General features: G+C 45.0%; 1 protein-coding gene across 9 annotated transcripts in view; it reads right to left on the bottom strand.

Moving 5' to 3' along the window:
- The window catches only part of LOC144500057 (glutamate receptor 4), a 284546-nt gene that overhangs the window by 126079 nt on the left and 142175 nt on the right, over nucleotides 1–16292 (bottom strand). For all 9 annotated transcript variants that reach the window (XM_078222823.1, XM_078222824.1, XM_078222828.1 and 6 more), the window contains exon 7: nucleotides 4327–4494. In XM_078222823.1, coding sequence (XP_078078949.1) covers nucleotides 4327–4494 — 168 coding nt within the window. The remainder of the gene's footprint in view (nucleotides 1–4326; nucleotides 4495–16292) is intronic.

Below are 16292 nucleotides of genomic sequence, written 5' to 3'. Positions count from 1 at the left end.
CCGGCCGCCCAATTGCTGGCCAGCTCAATCGCTGACCAGTCCCACAACCCCCGCAATGCCAGCCGTGTGACCCCCCCCCCCCCCCCCCCCCCCCCCCAAGGCCCGATCGCTGGCCCCTGAACATGTCCGGGCCCAGGCTTGACTCCTCCCCACCCCCCTGGCCAGCCTCGATCTCCCTGCTTCACCCTGGCAACCCCGATCCCTTGAATTCACCCCCAATGGGCAGCCCTGACCCCCCCCGCAGTCCCAACCCCCCCTCTCTGCAGCCCTGAACCCCTCAGCAGGCTGATCCACCCCCCATGATGTCCAGCCCTGATTGCTGGCCTCCGTCCCTGTCACTCAGCCCAAAGTGCAGAGTTGCAGCAGGATCCCCCACCCCTCAGATTGCCTCCCAAAGGCCCTGCCCCATCAGGCCCTGCCCCATTAGGCCCCACCCCCTTAGTACTGCCCTATGCCCAGCGGGTAGTGCCAAGATGCCGACTGGACATTGGCAATTTGCTCCTTGGACAGTGCCAGGGGGCTCAGGCGCCCGGCGTGGAGCCTGCAAAATGGCCTCTGCTCAAGTCTCCCGGCCCACTGCTCTACAAAAGCAGCCCTGCAGGCTGGGCGAATCGCCCCCAATATGTCCTCGTTTTTCTTGGTAAAGAGTTTCTGGTACCAACGAAACTGCTGCTCCAGTGTCCACTTCCATTTTCACCGGTTGTTAATCCACTAAAGGAGTGACTCAGTATGGGTTCGTTGCACCACTTATAGCCAATACGTTCAACAACAGTCCATCTTCAGACTATTACTCTGGTCATTTTTTGCATCTTTTTCATATCAGGTGAATACTTTCCCCTCGATTCGGGTTTCCATATCAGGCATTCGGTTCTTGCTTGGAACTTGTCATTTCTGTCTCCAACAAGCATGTTTGGTGTGCCCTTTTCTGCCACAACTTCTGCACTTTTTCTCTTTGCTCCTCTTTGCATGGATGTGCACATTGGTGGCAATTTCAAACCTGTGTCTGTGTTCAGGTCTCAGGCGACATTTTATGAATTCTAGTGCTCGAACTTAACTGTTGAGCTTTCTTGGCTGCCAATTCCATGGAGAAAGTGACTTCTAAAGCCTTCTTTAGGTTTAGGTTGCTTTCTGTTAACAGTCGGCTTTTGGATAGCTTTGCTTCTGAAGCCAAACACTAGTCTGTCTCTAATGGTGTTGTTCAAGCCTTCCCCAGATTCACAGTATTCAGCTAATTTCTTCAATGTAGCAATGAGCTGTGTAATAGATTCACATTCTTGTTGGTTATGCTTGTGGAACCTGAATCTCTCTGCGATGACCAAAGGTTCAGGTGAGAAACGACCCTGCAATATTCCCACTATCTCATCATAGGCTTTCAAGCCTGGTGTACAAGATTATGAAGGGGATAGATAGGGTGAACAGTGGGAAGCTTTTTCCCAGGTCGGAGGTGACGATCACGCAGGGTCACGGGCTCAAGGTGAGAGGGGCGAAGTATAACTCAGATATTAGAGGGATGTTTTTTACACAGAGGGTGGTGGGGGCCTGGAATGCGCTGCCAAGTAGGGTGGTGGAGGCAGGCACGCTGACATCATTTAAGACTTACCTGGATAGTCACATGAGCAGCCTGGGAATGGAGGGATACAAACGATTGGTCTAGTTGGACCAAGGAGCGGCACAGGCTTGGAGGGCCGAAGGGCCTGTTTCCTGTGCTGTACTGTTCTTTGTTCTTTGTTCTTTTCCAGTTACATCAGAGTTCTCAAGAGATTGAGTGTTTTCCCCCCATTGTGCTCAAGAACGTTGGGACGATGATATCACCCACAATTTTATTCGCTTGGACAAAATAATCGAATCTTTCAGTATATGAGCTCCACCGCTCAGTGTTCTCAACATACAGTGCCAAACATTCCAACTATTTTTCCTTTGGAAAGGGCTTGCGTAAGCACGATATGCCACAAAATCTTTAAGCACTACCTCAATTCTTCTTTCAAACAAAGTATTCCTAAGCTTAGCCTGTTTTCTTCCACGTTTTACAACACCCCAAGTTTTAAACTTTTTGTTGCAGGGTGGCACGGTGGCACAGTGGTTAGCACTGTTGCCTCACAGCGCCAGGCACCTGGGTTCAATTCCCGGCTTGGGTCACTGTCTGTGCGGAGTCTCCCCGTGTCTGCGTAGGTTTCCTCCCACAGTCCAAAAGACGTGCTGGTTAGGTGCATTGGCCATGCTAAATTCTCCCTCAGTGTACCTGAACAGGCACCAGAGTGTGGCGACTCGGGGATTTTCACAGTAACTTCATTGCCGTGTTAATGTAAGCCTACTTGTGATACTAATAAGTAAACTTAAACTTACTTGCTACTCACAGTGCCCCCTGTACTGTTCCAAATCTTTCTGGGCAGAGTGTGTTGCAATCTTTTTACTGATGTTGTTTCTCCGAAATCTTCACTTACATTTTGGCTCTTTCGATGGCTACTACCATTATTTGGCACCCCCTCTGGTGCCAGCTTTGGTGCAGTGATTTTTTTTAACAGCTTAAGTCTTTCTGGATATCTGCAGCACGGAATGGCGATTTTTCTCTTGTTCCACCGGGTCTCTGCAATTCTATTTTGGGTGATTGAATTGTGGATCAACCACCTTGTCACCAGTTTTCTTTGTGATTTTTTTGAAAGGATAGACTTGCAGACCACGAAGGTACAAACAAACAAGAGTTTTATTGGAAAAGTATTTACTCTGCAGGCTGTTAGGATAGACTGCCCATTTGCCCACTCAAACGGCCAATGATGTCATCAGGACATCACGCGATCGGTCCCTTGAAGCACCCTTGTTCCAATGAACAAACATGAAAACACAACTGTACAGGTTTCCCAATTCCAGGCATTTGTTCATGTGATTGCTTGGGAAAAGAAACTGGAGCAAACTGGAGGCTGGTTTGATTTGTGATATTCGCGTCCTTGAAATGAGGAAATGCATCACCTACAATTGACACCTTTTTTGATGATTGACAAGTTCACTCTCTGTGGAATCACAGGGATACCTTTTATGTGCCTCTGCTGGGTGTGTTTACAGTCAGGTGAGACTACTAAAATAAGGTGGGTGCACATGGGGTGGGTGCACATAGAGTGGGTGCACTTAGGGTGGGTCCCAAATTTAAATAATTAATCAAGGGTCAATCAGGTTTGTTACCAAGCCAATTGACCCTGAGAATACGCTACTCACACCATGGAACTGTTGGCATGGGTAGCTGGAGTGGGCAGCCTGATGTTTTAAATAAATTCTTCAAAGGGAGGGGAAGGAAGAGGCGGTTCTATCTTCGGGCTACCCTTTCTGGTTTGTGGGTGGCCCCACCAAGATTGAAATCCCCCTTTCTTCCTACCTGTCTGTTGCCTTAACTTGTCTGTGGCAACTTACAGTAGAGATGAGTCTGATTGAGTGCAGTGCGGCCTCCATGTGATTGGGGCCTGTTTGAACAGGGCAAGTAACAGCAGGTTTTTAAAAACCAATCAGATTGATTTCCTTTCTGTTATACAGCATCTGAAGCAGGAAGTATAATTCAGAATATTTAACTCCATCTCAAATCATGAAAAGAAAGCAAAATAAAGTGGAAGTAAGATGGATTAAGAGAGATTAGAAAAAGTGAGAAAAAGAATGCTAAAAATATATCCAACAGTTAACATTAGAAGGAATCAGACCCCATACTTGTAAAAGCACATTTTCAGGGCAAGATAGTGTAATGACTTCAATCAGGCCACTGAGATTGGCCTATTGGAATATGAACTCCCTGATTAAGAAGTCAATTGCTGTGCCAATCAAGGAGTCTTTGCCTTATAATTAACCGGGACTGTCAGTTCCTCTGGCACTCCCAAAGGTAGACTGCTGACTGCTAGCACTCTAGGTACTGCTGTTGGAATTGTAAATAAAGGGATTTTGGTGACTTCTGCCTCCGAAGACTTATTACCGATAAGTGTTTGGTAGCAATGAAGACTTACCACGGCACTAAAAATTCATTTAAACTTGAATCGAAAGACCTAACTTTTTCTTGCATGTTTAGTAGGTGTCTAGTGGGCAAGTACCACAACTTTATGTCCTTTATGTGTTTGAATGCTGAATCTTTCAGCAAGTAATCAATGCAGTAAGGTTTTTGTACGAGGGGGGCAAATTGAACATCTTCCCGATATTAGCATTTAACTGCACATGCGCAGGCTGTGCTAATTGCTGTTTGATTTAGTCCTTAATAATGATGAGTGGTGACCTAATGCTCCTACTACAAAATCTAGACCAATATGACAGGATGGACAATTTATATAACTCCATTATTGTAAAATTATAATACTGTACCTGTTTCAGTGCCCTTTCTGTGTCAATACCTTGAACCCAAGGAGCAGCTGGATTCGCAAGACAGTCCCCAGCATTTCCTTTTCTTGAAATCCCAATCCGTTGTCTTCGTAGGTAACGGAATGCTTCAGCCATAACGAGTATCCCATCATACGTTAATGCAGATGTGTACTAAAAAGGAATATATCCAAGTTGTTCAAGACACATTTCATTGAATCCAAGTTTTCTCTCATTCTACCACATACATTAAGTCTATAGGCATATATTACACTACGGCAAAAAGCATGAATCTTTAGTTGTGTTTATTAACCTTATACTCATCCTTGCGTAGGGCACTGTGGCTTTTTACTAAAATTCACAACCACTGCGCTGAAATATCTGGCGTTCTCGGTAAAAAATATGAAGCGTGCTTTTAGGATGATTCATTTAAAATGAACCTTTTTCCTGCAGTCCAATAACACGAGAAACACTTCCATGACACTGCGCTGAGCTATTGTTTTGGTACAGCTGCTATGAGGGTTTGAATAGATTTCTGGCTTTGCACAGGCCAGAATTGGCAGGTTTTATGAGTTCTTCCCAGGAGGGATCTTCAACTGTTGGGAGCACATGTTCAGAATCTGAATGAAGAAGCTGTGGGAAAATTCATCAGACGTATCCCCAAGTGTTTGCATATTTTCCCTTTAAAGCAAATTTCTATTTTACATCTGAAGTGTGGTTGTGAATAAAATCTAATAATGGAAGATCTATTTTTTGGTCTGGCCTCCTCCTGTCTGGTTTGTGTTTACACATTGTTATGCGGCACTATCACCGTGCTGATTGTGATAGACTTTGAATAGATCTAGCAACTCAGACTGGACATCCATAAGGTGCTTTGGGTCATCAGTAGCAGCAGAATTCTACTCAACCACAATCTGCAATCTCATGGTGCGGCATATCCCCCACTCTGCCATTACCACCAAGTCAGGGATCAGCCTGGTTCAATGAAGAGTGCAGTAAGGCATGCCAGGAGAAGCATTAGAAACGCGGTGTCAACCTGGTGAAGCTATGACACAGGACTATTTCTGTGTCCAAGAGCATAAACAGAAGTAATATACAGAGCCAAGCAATTACACAACCAATGGATCAGATCTAAGCTCTGTGGTCCTGCCACATCCAGCCATAAATGGTGGTGGACAATAAAACAACTCACTGGAGGAGGAGACTCCACAAACATCCCCATCCTCAATGATGGAGGAGCCCACCATATCGGAGCAAAAGATAAGCCTGAAGCATTCGCAACAATCTTCAGCCAGAGGTGCCGACTGGGTGATCTATTTTGGCCTCCTCCAGAGGTTCCCCAGCATCACAGATGCCAATCTCCGCGTGATATCAAGAAATGGCTGAAGGAACTGGATATGGTGACAATATTCCAACAATAGTCCTGAAGACTTGTGCTCCAGGACTTGCTGTGCCCCTAGCCAAACTGTTCCAGAACAGCTACAACACTGGCATCTACTCAGCAATGTGGGAAATTGCCCCAGTATGTCCTGTACACAAGAAACAGGACAAATCCGATCCGGCCAGTTACTACCCCAATCAGTCTACTCTTGATCATCAGTAAAGTGATGGAAAGGGCCATCAATAGTGCTATCAAGCAGCACTTACTTAGCAATAACCTGCTCACTGATGCTCAGTTTGAATTCCACCAGGGTCACTCAGCTCCTGACCTTATTACAGCCTTAGCTGAAACATGATAAAAGAGCTGAATGCCAGAGGTGAGGTGACCTCACTGCAGGAGTTCCTTAGGGTAGTGTTCTTGACGCCAAGGCAGCATTTGACTGAGTGTGGCATTAAGGAACCCTAGCCAAACTGGAATCAATTAGAATTGGGGGAAAACTTTCCACTGGTTGGAGTTATACCCGGCATAAAGGAAGATGGTTGTGGTGGTTGGAGGTCAAACATCTCAGTTCATAGAATCCCTACAGTGCAGAAGGAGGCCATTTTGCCTATCGAGTCTGCACCGACCAAAATCCCACCCAGGCTCAATCCCCATAACCTCACATATTTATCCTGCTGATCCCCCTGACACTAAGGGGCAGATGAGCATGGCCAATCAACCTAGCCCGCACATCTTTGGACTGTGGGAGGAAACCGGAGCACCTGGAGGAAACCCACGCAGACATGGAGGGAACGTGCAAACTCCACACAGAAAGTGACCTGAGATCAGAATTGAACTCGGGTCCCTGGCACTCTGAGGCTGCAGTGCTAACCACTGTGCTGCCCCTTCCAGGACCTCACTGCAGGAGTTCCTTAGGGTAGTGTTCTAGGCCCAACCATGTTCAACTGCTGCATCAATGACCTCCCTTCCATCTTAAGTGGGATGTTCACTGATGACCTGAGGGTTACCATTTACCAGGAACTGAATTGGACCAGCCATATAAAAACTGTGGCTGCAGGAGCAGGTCAGAGGCTAGGAATCCTAACCCTAACCTTCTGGCCCCCCCCAACGTCTGTCCATCATCTATAAGGCACAAGTCAGGAGTGTAATGGAATACTCTCCACTTGCCTGGACGAGGGCAGCTCCAGTAACACTCAAGAAGCTCGACACCATCCAGGACAAAGCAGCTTGATTGGTTACCCGTCCTACAAATATTCATTCCTACACCACAGAAGAACAGTGGCAGTAGTGTCTACCATCTACAAGATGAGCTTCAGGAACTCACCAAGGCTCCTTAGGTAGCACCTTCCAAACCCACAACCACTACCATCTAGAAGGACAAGAGCCGCAGTTACCTGAGAACACCACCACCTGACCATTTCCCTCCAAGTCATCCACCATCCTGACTTGGAAATAAATCGCTGTTTCTTCACTGTTGTGGGTCAAAATGCAGAAATACCCTTCCTAACAACATTGTGGGTGTACCTTCGACACCACAGAAACTGCAATGGTTTAAGAAGGCAGCTCAGCACCCACCTTTCAAGGGTAAATAGGGAAGGGCAACAAATGCTGGCTTAGCCAGTGATACATCCCATAAATACATTTTTAAAAAGATGTATTTTGACGACACCCAGGAAAAAGTAACTAATCAGACTGCACCTTTCAATATGTCGACTTTGAATTTCAAACACAGCTGAATGAATAGCTTAACTGGTGAAGAGAACATTCATAATTCCAGTGGTGCAGAGAGCAAAATGAAAAGAAAAGTCATGGCTAGTTGGCAATTTTCATACACCCAGAAGATGTACATTCTCTGTCTTGGAAATATATATGGCTCTTACTTGAACTCTGCTCCCAGCCCTTAGCTCAATTTTATTGCCATCCTTGGGCTCAGCCTTCAATGACAGCCCACACACTGAAACTACTACTTATAAATAATGTCCCAGTCTCCATATTAAAAATGACTGGCTTGTCCATGAACCCAGGGCTGAGAAGGCAGTTATTCTTAATAAAGCAACCGATCATAAATTGAGTGCAAGTGTTAGTTTTGGAAGTAAATGATGAATAAGGAATTAATGAAGGACTCACACATACAAATTAAACAACTGACATTTATGTCGGTGACTATAAATGCAGTAGGCAATTACATTAACACCCATCACGTGGGTTGTTCTCTGAAGGTCCTTAGTTCTGGACTTACCCACAAGAGGAAACATCCTTTCCACGTCCACCTTGCCAAGACTATTCAGGATCTTGTATACTCAGTCGAGTCACCTCTCACTCTTTTCTAAGCTCCAGTGGAAATAAGCCCAGTCTGTTCAACCTATCCTCATAAAATAACCCACTCATTTCAGATATCAATCTGGTAAACTTCTGAACTACATCCAATGCATTTACATCTTTCCTTAAATAAGGAGACCAAAACTGCACACAATATTTGAGATGTGATCTCACTAATGCCCTGCATAACTAAAGCATAACATTACTTGATATCACATGGAATGAATTGAACTGGCTGAAGACTGACACCTGTGATGCTGGGGACCTTCAGTGGAGGTCCAGGTGGATCATCCACTACAGGGTGAAGGTTATTATGAATGCTTCAGCTTTATCTTTTGCACCGTTGTCCTGGGGTCCTCCATCATTGAGGATGGGGATATTTGTGGAGCCCCCTCCTCCTGAGTTGTTTAATTATCCTTACTTTTACGTTCAATCCCTCTCAAAATAAATAGCATTCCATTACCCTTCTTGATTACATGTTATACCTGCATACTAACTTTTTGTGACTCATGCACTGGAACACCTAGATCCTTCTGCACCTCAGAAATCTGCAGTAGCCCTCCATTTAAGTAATACTCTACTTTTTTATTCTTCCTGCCAAAGTTAAGAACTTCATATTTTCCCACATTATACTCCATCTGCTAGATTTTACTTAAAACCGGGAGCAAATTTGAACGCTGGGCTCATCAAGGAATTGAGGAATGCTGCAAATAAAGCTACTAGGGTATTTTTCACCCATTTTTAGTACTGAACTATTGGGCTAAATTTGATCACATCAGGGGAAATCCCAACATCAAGGCTCAAATCAGGACCATTGCTGCATGGGCAGGAGGCGGGACATGGACACGGATTTTGCTTCTCACATCCAATTAATGGCTGCTAAGCATGGAAGCAGCCCAACAACCTACGGCAGACAAGAAGATGGCCACCTTTGGTTTAAATGTATCATGGAGAAAGGTAGATGAAAGGGAGAGTAATGGCTAAAGTTAAAGAAAGTGCGGTTCCCAGGTATAATGATGCACCCCAAGAGATGCTCCTTCAAGTGGCAATCACACAGAGAAAGGTTGACAGGAGGGAGAGGCCAGCAAGCCTCACCAAGAGGCTGCAGATGAGGTCAGCAGTTTTGGGTGGTTAAACAAACATAGTTGCAGTGCAAGAAGTGATCAAATGACCTGGTCTGGCCAAGTGAGTGGACCTTGTGATACCAAATTCACAGCTCTGGATGTCAGGAAAAGCAACAATGAAATGTGAGAGTTGGTTGCCAATCCAGATATCTGGCATGATCAAGCTCCAATGTTCACAGCGAGATGTTCAGCACCCTCACAGCAGAGGCCCCTGGTCAGCCAGAGTTTGATTTCTGCATTGCCTGTACAGAATGGTTGCTTGCAGCTAATTGCTGAGTGGTGCAATGCTGGACATCGAAGCTGACACAGAGTGAGAAACACAGCTGGGCGATGGGAAACAAGTGACACTGTGCATGTCTGTGCTTTCAGGAGAAATGAGATCACAGCACCAGGGAACAACAAGGGGAATTGGAGGCAGATTGTCTTTGCTGCTGGATTGATGTCAGTGGAGGAGGAGGCAATAGTGCTAGGAGGGGTTTCAGGAGGGCAGTCTGTTGCTGAGGGTGAGATGGGTATGGAGCTCATAGAGAGTGATTAACTTCATGGAAGTGGCCATGAAACATTCTGACAAGCACTAACTATGGAGCATTATGTGACCAGTGATGAGCACAGGGAACTCCAGATACATGACAGACAGATGTTGGTGGAAAGTGCAGTGCCCTGACATCACTCATCTCTCTCGCAGCTCATGTAGCAGATGAGGCAGTGATAGTAGAGGAGTCTTCAGAGGAGGAGCGGCTATCTGAAAAGACATTGAAACACTATTCTAGCTCACTCGCCACTAAAGGAGATACTTGCACATTAGTGTGCATTGACATGTGGTTAGAAAGAGTGGCACCCAGCTGATAAGCATGGTACAGGAGCACATGAGCAGTCAGTGGAGGCAGTGATAGATATAGTCACTCTCTATCAGAGGACTGAGGAAGGCCCGAGCGATGATCAGCTTCATGCAGACAGCAAACCTCAGGAGCCATCAGCAAAGCAGCTGATGTTGGAACAGCAGGATGATCTGTGTGGACATGTCAGAGTTCCCACAGACTGTTCACCCCCATATGTGGACAATGGAGGAGTTCACCCACGCCATGTCTCTGGAGTTTCAGTGCATGGCCTCCTCCATTTAGACAGTGGTGATCCTCATGGGGAGGAACATGTCACAAACCACCCAGCAAATGCAGGGCCTACATACTATTGCCTTATCAATGACCTCTGTGGAGCAATGGGAGGGTGAGATGGGCCTGAGATGCCCAGTCATCTTGGCCGGTTCTCAAGCACTTCAGTAAAGGAATTCCTCACCGGACATCAGTATGTAAATGCTATATGAATCCAGTACGTGCAAGTCTGCATTCAATATCTATTGAACACTGATGGATGAAGTTTAGTCACTTTTACAGGCTCATAAATGACCACATGATTTGATTAAAAATTGAAGTGCCTAAATAGACTGCTTTCTATGATACATATCTCAGCAACAGGGCTGTCATCATCAAGTGGTGAGGTAATGTTTAAGATTTGCCCAAGAGAAACATGGTCCTGTGATTGATTATTGTGTTTCCCTGGCATATACAAAGATGCCCATTAGCGTTGGCTCCGAGGGTGCATTTCCATTAAAAGCTGCCTGGTCTCAAGCCCCTTCCAAGTCCTCCTTCTTGGAGGAGGTGGATGGATACTGAGCAGATCCTCATTCTCCAAGGCTCTTCCCCTCTGGAGCACCAGCTTGTGTAGAGAACCACATCCCAGCATGACGCAGGAAACCTTTGATGGTGCATATTGCAGGTCTCCTCCAGATCAATCCAGGCACCTGAAGCTCACTTTCAGCAGATGCATCACCTTTTTAATGGTTGTCTTTGTGGTCATACAGCAGTGGCTGTTGGTGTCGTCTGCTTCTGTGTTGGGCTTCCATACAGGCGATGTGAACCATGTCTTCAAAGTGTAGCTTTCATCACTTAGTCTTCATCCGCAGTGAGGTTCACAAGACCTGAAAAGCTGAGGCACTTGGGACTGTCTCAGGATGAACAAGTCGCAGCAGCTTCCAGGAAATCTTGCACACACCTGCAAGATCCTTTTCTGATGGATGGATACTATTTGTACATTTGGTGGTTGGAAGCTCTTCTATTAACAAAGGCTCCTGGCTGCTCTGCAGGAGCCTGATGGCATGTGCAAGCCTCTTGGCCTGACAGGCCTGGTGTATGGAAGCGTATGTATCAGCCTACGCTCTGATACAAGGTATCCATGACCAGCTTGAAGGAATGATGGGCCACGGAGTGGACTTTTGCCTTTTTCCAATGTGGAAGTAAATAACTGGATGAGGATAAAACAATTTCATTGTCTTTCGCGGCGTACTTGAGTTAACAACTGCAGCGGTTCAAATGATCTGTGGCTATTTAACAGGGGAAATGCAATTGAGCTTTGACTAAGTCAGGCTTCTGACTACTCTAACAATCACACCTTTCTATCTACTAGTTATGGAAGAGGAAGCACCGAATCAGATGATGCATACAGTAAAGCCAAGCCAAGGAGTCCAAAATAATTGGTATTTGTTGTATCTTACACAAACTTGCGCTTATACACTGTGCTGCCTCCAAATCATAGATATGGAGTTCAAAATGCAAACAGTTCTCCAGCTGTGACCACACCAAATCCCTGTACAATTGTAGCAAGAATTTCTAAAAAAGATTGCATTTAAGATGCACTTTTCACAACGACTGGATGTCTCAAAGCACTTTACAGCCAATGCTGTACTTTGTAATGTAGGAATAAAGAGTGCAATGCTCCAAACCCCTTGCAATAAAGGCCAGTAGTCCATCTGCCTCCCTAGCTGTTTGCTGTATCTACATATTTATATTATATGAGTTTTCCCAAGTCTCTGTCTTAATATCAACATTTAGAAGTTTCATGTCTTTTTGAAAATATTCTGCTTGGTATTCTTACTACCTCATGCTACCCCATCATTATACTCCACCTGCCACCTCGTTGCCCACTCACTTAACCAATCAAAATCTCTTTGCAGCCTCTTAGGCATAGCCTCATAGTATACATTTCCTACATTACTCTTGGTCTCATCATCTGAGTCATTCACATCGATGGTAAATAGCTGGAGTCCCACCACTGATCCATCACTGGTTACAGCCTGCCGACTTGAAAATGTCCCATTTATTCCAACGCTGCTCCCTGTCCATTAAGCAATCCTCCATGCATGCTACTGTATTAGCCCAATGCCATGAGGCCTTATCTTGTGCACCTTATGTATGTGTCACCTTTTTGAATGGCTTTTGGAAATCCAAGTAGACATCTATTGTCTCCCCTTTATCTACCTTCTTTATTAGAAAACTCAAAAAAGTTCTCTCAGAACATCAAGTTGACTTTGTCTGATCACAGTGTGATTTTCAAAGTGTATTGTTAAGACTTCTTTAATAATAGATTCCAACATTTTTCTGATGATTGATGTCAGGTGAACTGGTCCAAAGTTCCCTGTTTTTTGTCTCCCTCCTTTGATACCTTACAGCCAATATAACAGATTCCTCCCTCACCATTCCTAGGTGTGTCCTATCCTATTGGCAGGACAGACCCATCAGAGGTGGCTGCACAGTGATTTACTGTCTACAGGAAGTGATCCTCAGAGTCTTCACATTGATTCTTGACCCCATGATGTCTTATTGCATCAGGCCAAACATGGGAAAGGGAAGCTTCTGCTTATTATCACCTACCACCGCTCTCAGCTGATGTATCAGTGCTCCTCCATATTGAACGCACTGAGGGTATTTCGGACACTGAATGTACTCTGGGTGGGGGCATCAAAGTCCATCACATGTCTTAAATGAGCTATCCCTTATTTTAACGACAGGGTAAATCTCCCCTCCTCACCAACCTCTCTCTTTCTCACTAGCACTTCCTTGAAAGTTTCTCACTTTTTATTTAATGCCATACTTTTTCGTCTACTGAACCAATAAACCGTAGCCAACTGTCTCCCTACACCTATGTAAATGGCTTTAAGTTTAAGATTCTTGTTTTGGACCCGAGTATATTCTCAGACTTAATATGGAATTCAACCATATTATGATCACTTTTGCCCAGAGGATCTTTTACTTAGATTTCTGATTAACCCTGCCTCATTGCAGGATACCAGATCTAAAATAGTTGTGTCACTAGTTGATTGTACAGCCTAGTGTTCCAGGAAATTGCCGGGCAAACATTCTATAAACTCATCGCATCCAGACTGCCTTTGTCAATTTGATTTGTTCAGTCTATATGAAGATTAAAGTCTGCAATGATTCTTATATTGCCTTTGCTACAAGTTTAAATTGTTCTTATTTAATGTTTTGTCCATCAGTATAACTATACCGTTTGCAGGCCTATCAACTACACCCACCAGTGTTTTCCGATCTTTGTTATTCCTAATCTCTACTGATACCAACCATACATCACAATTCCCATTAAGACACACAAGACTTTTCTGCACAAAGTATCTCATTGAAATAATGTTCACATTTAGGTATGTACCTGAAATGTCCACTGTATGGTAGTCTGCATAGGTAACAAATACTCTGCCAAACAAAGGAGCAAACTCAATTAGGTTCTACCAATACATCAAAGTGCTGATTTTACAAAATTGCATTCCTGCCATTGAGCCTGGGCTGTTGGAAGTGCTTCTTGTAAATTTAAGCAAGTTTCCAATATGCATTCATGTTGAATGTGAATCCCCACCAGGAGTACAATTGCGCAAAATGATTTCTTAAACTGCAAAGGTACAACAGGACTTCCGCTCAACGACCTTAATATGCCCCATACCGAAATAAACATCTTGATACATTACAGCAGGGTTCCCAAACCTTTTGAGCCATGGAACCCGAGTAATCTCAATAGATCATCGGGGAACCCCGAGTGTTCACATAATGCTGACGCCCCTTTTTCTGCTGCAAAATTGGTGTGAACACAGAAACCAAATGTACACTAGTCCTTTCTAGCTCTATTTATTTTTTGATTTTGATTTATTATTATCACATGTATTAGCATGCAGTGAAAAGTATTGTTTCTTGCGCGCTATACAGACAAAATATACCGTTCATAGAGAAGGAGAGAGTGCAGAATGTAGTGTTACAGTCATAGCTAGAGAAAGATCAACTTAATGCAAGGTAAGTCCATTCAAAAGTCTGCCAGCACCAGGGAAGAAGCTGTTCTTCAGTCGGTTGGTATGTGACCTCAGACTTTTGCATCCTTTTTCCAATGGAAGAAGGTGGAAGAGAGGATATCCGGGGTGCGTGGGTTCCTTAATTACGCTGGCTGCTTTGCCGAGGCAGCGGGAAGTGTAGATAGAGTCAACGGATGGGAGGCTGGTTTGCGTGATGGGTTGGGCTACATTCACGACTTTTTGTATTTCCTTGCAGTCTTGGGCAGAGCTGGAGCCATACCAAGCTGTGATACAACCAGAGAGAATGCTTTCTATGGTGCATCTGTAAAAGTTGGTGTGAGTCGTAGCTGACATGTCAAATTTCCTTAGTCTTCTGAGAAAGTTGGTGGGCTTTCTTAACAATAGTGTTGGCATGGAGGGGCCAGGACAGGTTGTTGGTGATCTGGACACCTAAAAACTTGAAGCTCTCGACCCTTTCTACTTTGCCCCCGTCGATGTAGACAGGGGCAAGTTCTCCTTTACGTTTCCTGAAGTCGATGACAATCTCCTTTGTTTTGTTGACATTGAGGGAGAGATTATTGTTGCTGCACCAGTTTACCAGATTTTCTATCTCATTCCTGTACTCTGTCTCGTCATTGTTTGAGATCCGACCCACTACGGTGGTGTCGTCAGCAAACTTGAAAATCTATGCATATATTTGGAATTAGGAAGAGGCACACAGTCACAAATGTATTCGCCAGCTACATGACCTGATCATATTAACCCGTAGCAAACCACGCTCCCATTGCCCCTTAACATTAACACCTGGAGGTACACACACACACACACACACACACACACACACACACACACACACACACACACACAGATAGAATGCCTACAGTGCAGAAGGAGGCCATTCGGCCCATCGATCTGACAACAATCCCACCCTGGACCTATCCCCGTAACCCCACATATTTACCCTACAAGTCTCCCCCCACCGACATCCCCCTAACACTAAGGAGCAATTTATCATGGCCAATCAACCGAACCCACACATTTTTGGGCTGTGGGAGGAAACCGGAACACCTGCAGGAAACCCACGCAGACATGGGGAAAATGTGCAAACTCCACACAGTCACCCAAGCCGGAAATCGAACCCGGGTCCCTGGCGCTGTAAGACAGCAGTGCTAACCACCTGCACAAACACACACACACATCTCTCACACACACACACACTCACCCCTCTCTCATGCATGCCACTCTGAGGTCCTCCCCTTCACTCTCATGCACACCCACCTTTCCAAGGCCTGAACACGCCCCCCCCACCCCATTCTCAGATGCATTCCTCTCTGAGGGCTGAACATATCTTTCAGACCCGAAATGTCCCGAGGCAAAAGGAGGCAGAGAGGTGGGTTAGGACTCAGATATCTGTGTCTTTCTCTGAATGAGGTGCTGGACTGTAGTTACTCGGACTATGTGTATCAAAGCAGTGCTTACTTAGGCATATAGAAAAAACAACTTTCATTTTTGTAGCGTTTCTCACAATCTAAAGACACCCACAAATACTTTATTCCCAGTGAAGTGCTTTTGAAGTGTAGTTTTGTATACACAATATAGTCACAGGAGTGGGGCTGCTGACCTTCCCTGGAGCAACAACATTCTCCCTCACCTACTCCAGGTTTAAGGCACAAATGAAGAAAGCACTGACTCTCTGACACTCCCATCCAGGCTGATCTGACATTGCTCTTCACTGGAGGAGGGGCCCTCAGTCCCATAAAGATCACACATCTTTGCAGCACTTGTAACAGTGGCAGCTCCAAAGCTCTAGCAATAAATATTACAGCCCTGTTGCTGCCATTTCTTCCCCCTTCAGAAGTGGCAAAGCAACAGATGCAACCAGCAGCACTTTTACCATACCTGATGATGCCCTCCTTGAACCTAGTATATTGCCAGCAAATTAGACTATGAATGTAGTTTAATGAGCATTATAGTGGAAGGTCAAGTATCTAAACTACAGGCGTGCAAACAGCAGCAGTCTCAT

This window comes from Mustelus asterias, chromosome 10 (assembly GCF_964213995.1).
Source record: "Mustelus asterias chromosome 10, sMusAst1.hap1.1, whole genome shotgun sequence".
NCBI classification, from domain to species: Eukaryota; Metazoa; Chordata; class Chondrichthyes; order Carcharhiniformes; family Triakidae; genus Mustelus; species Mustelus asterias.
This window is presented reverse-complemented; position numbering and strand designations above follow the sequence as displayed.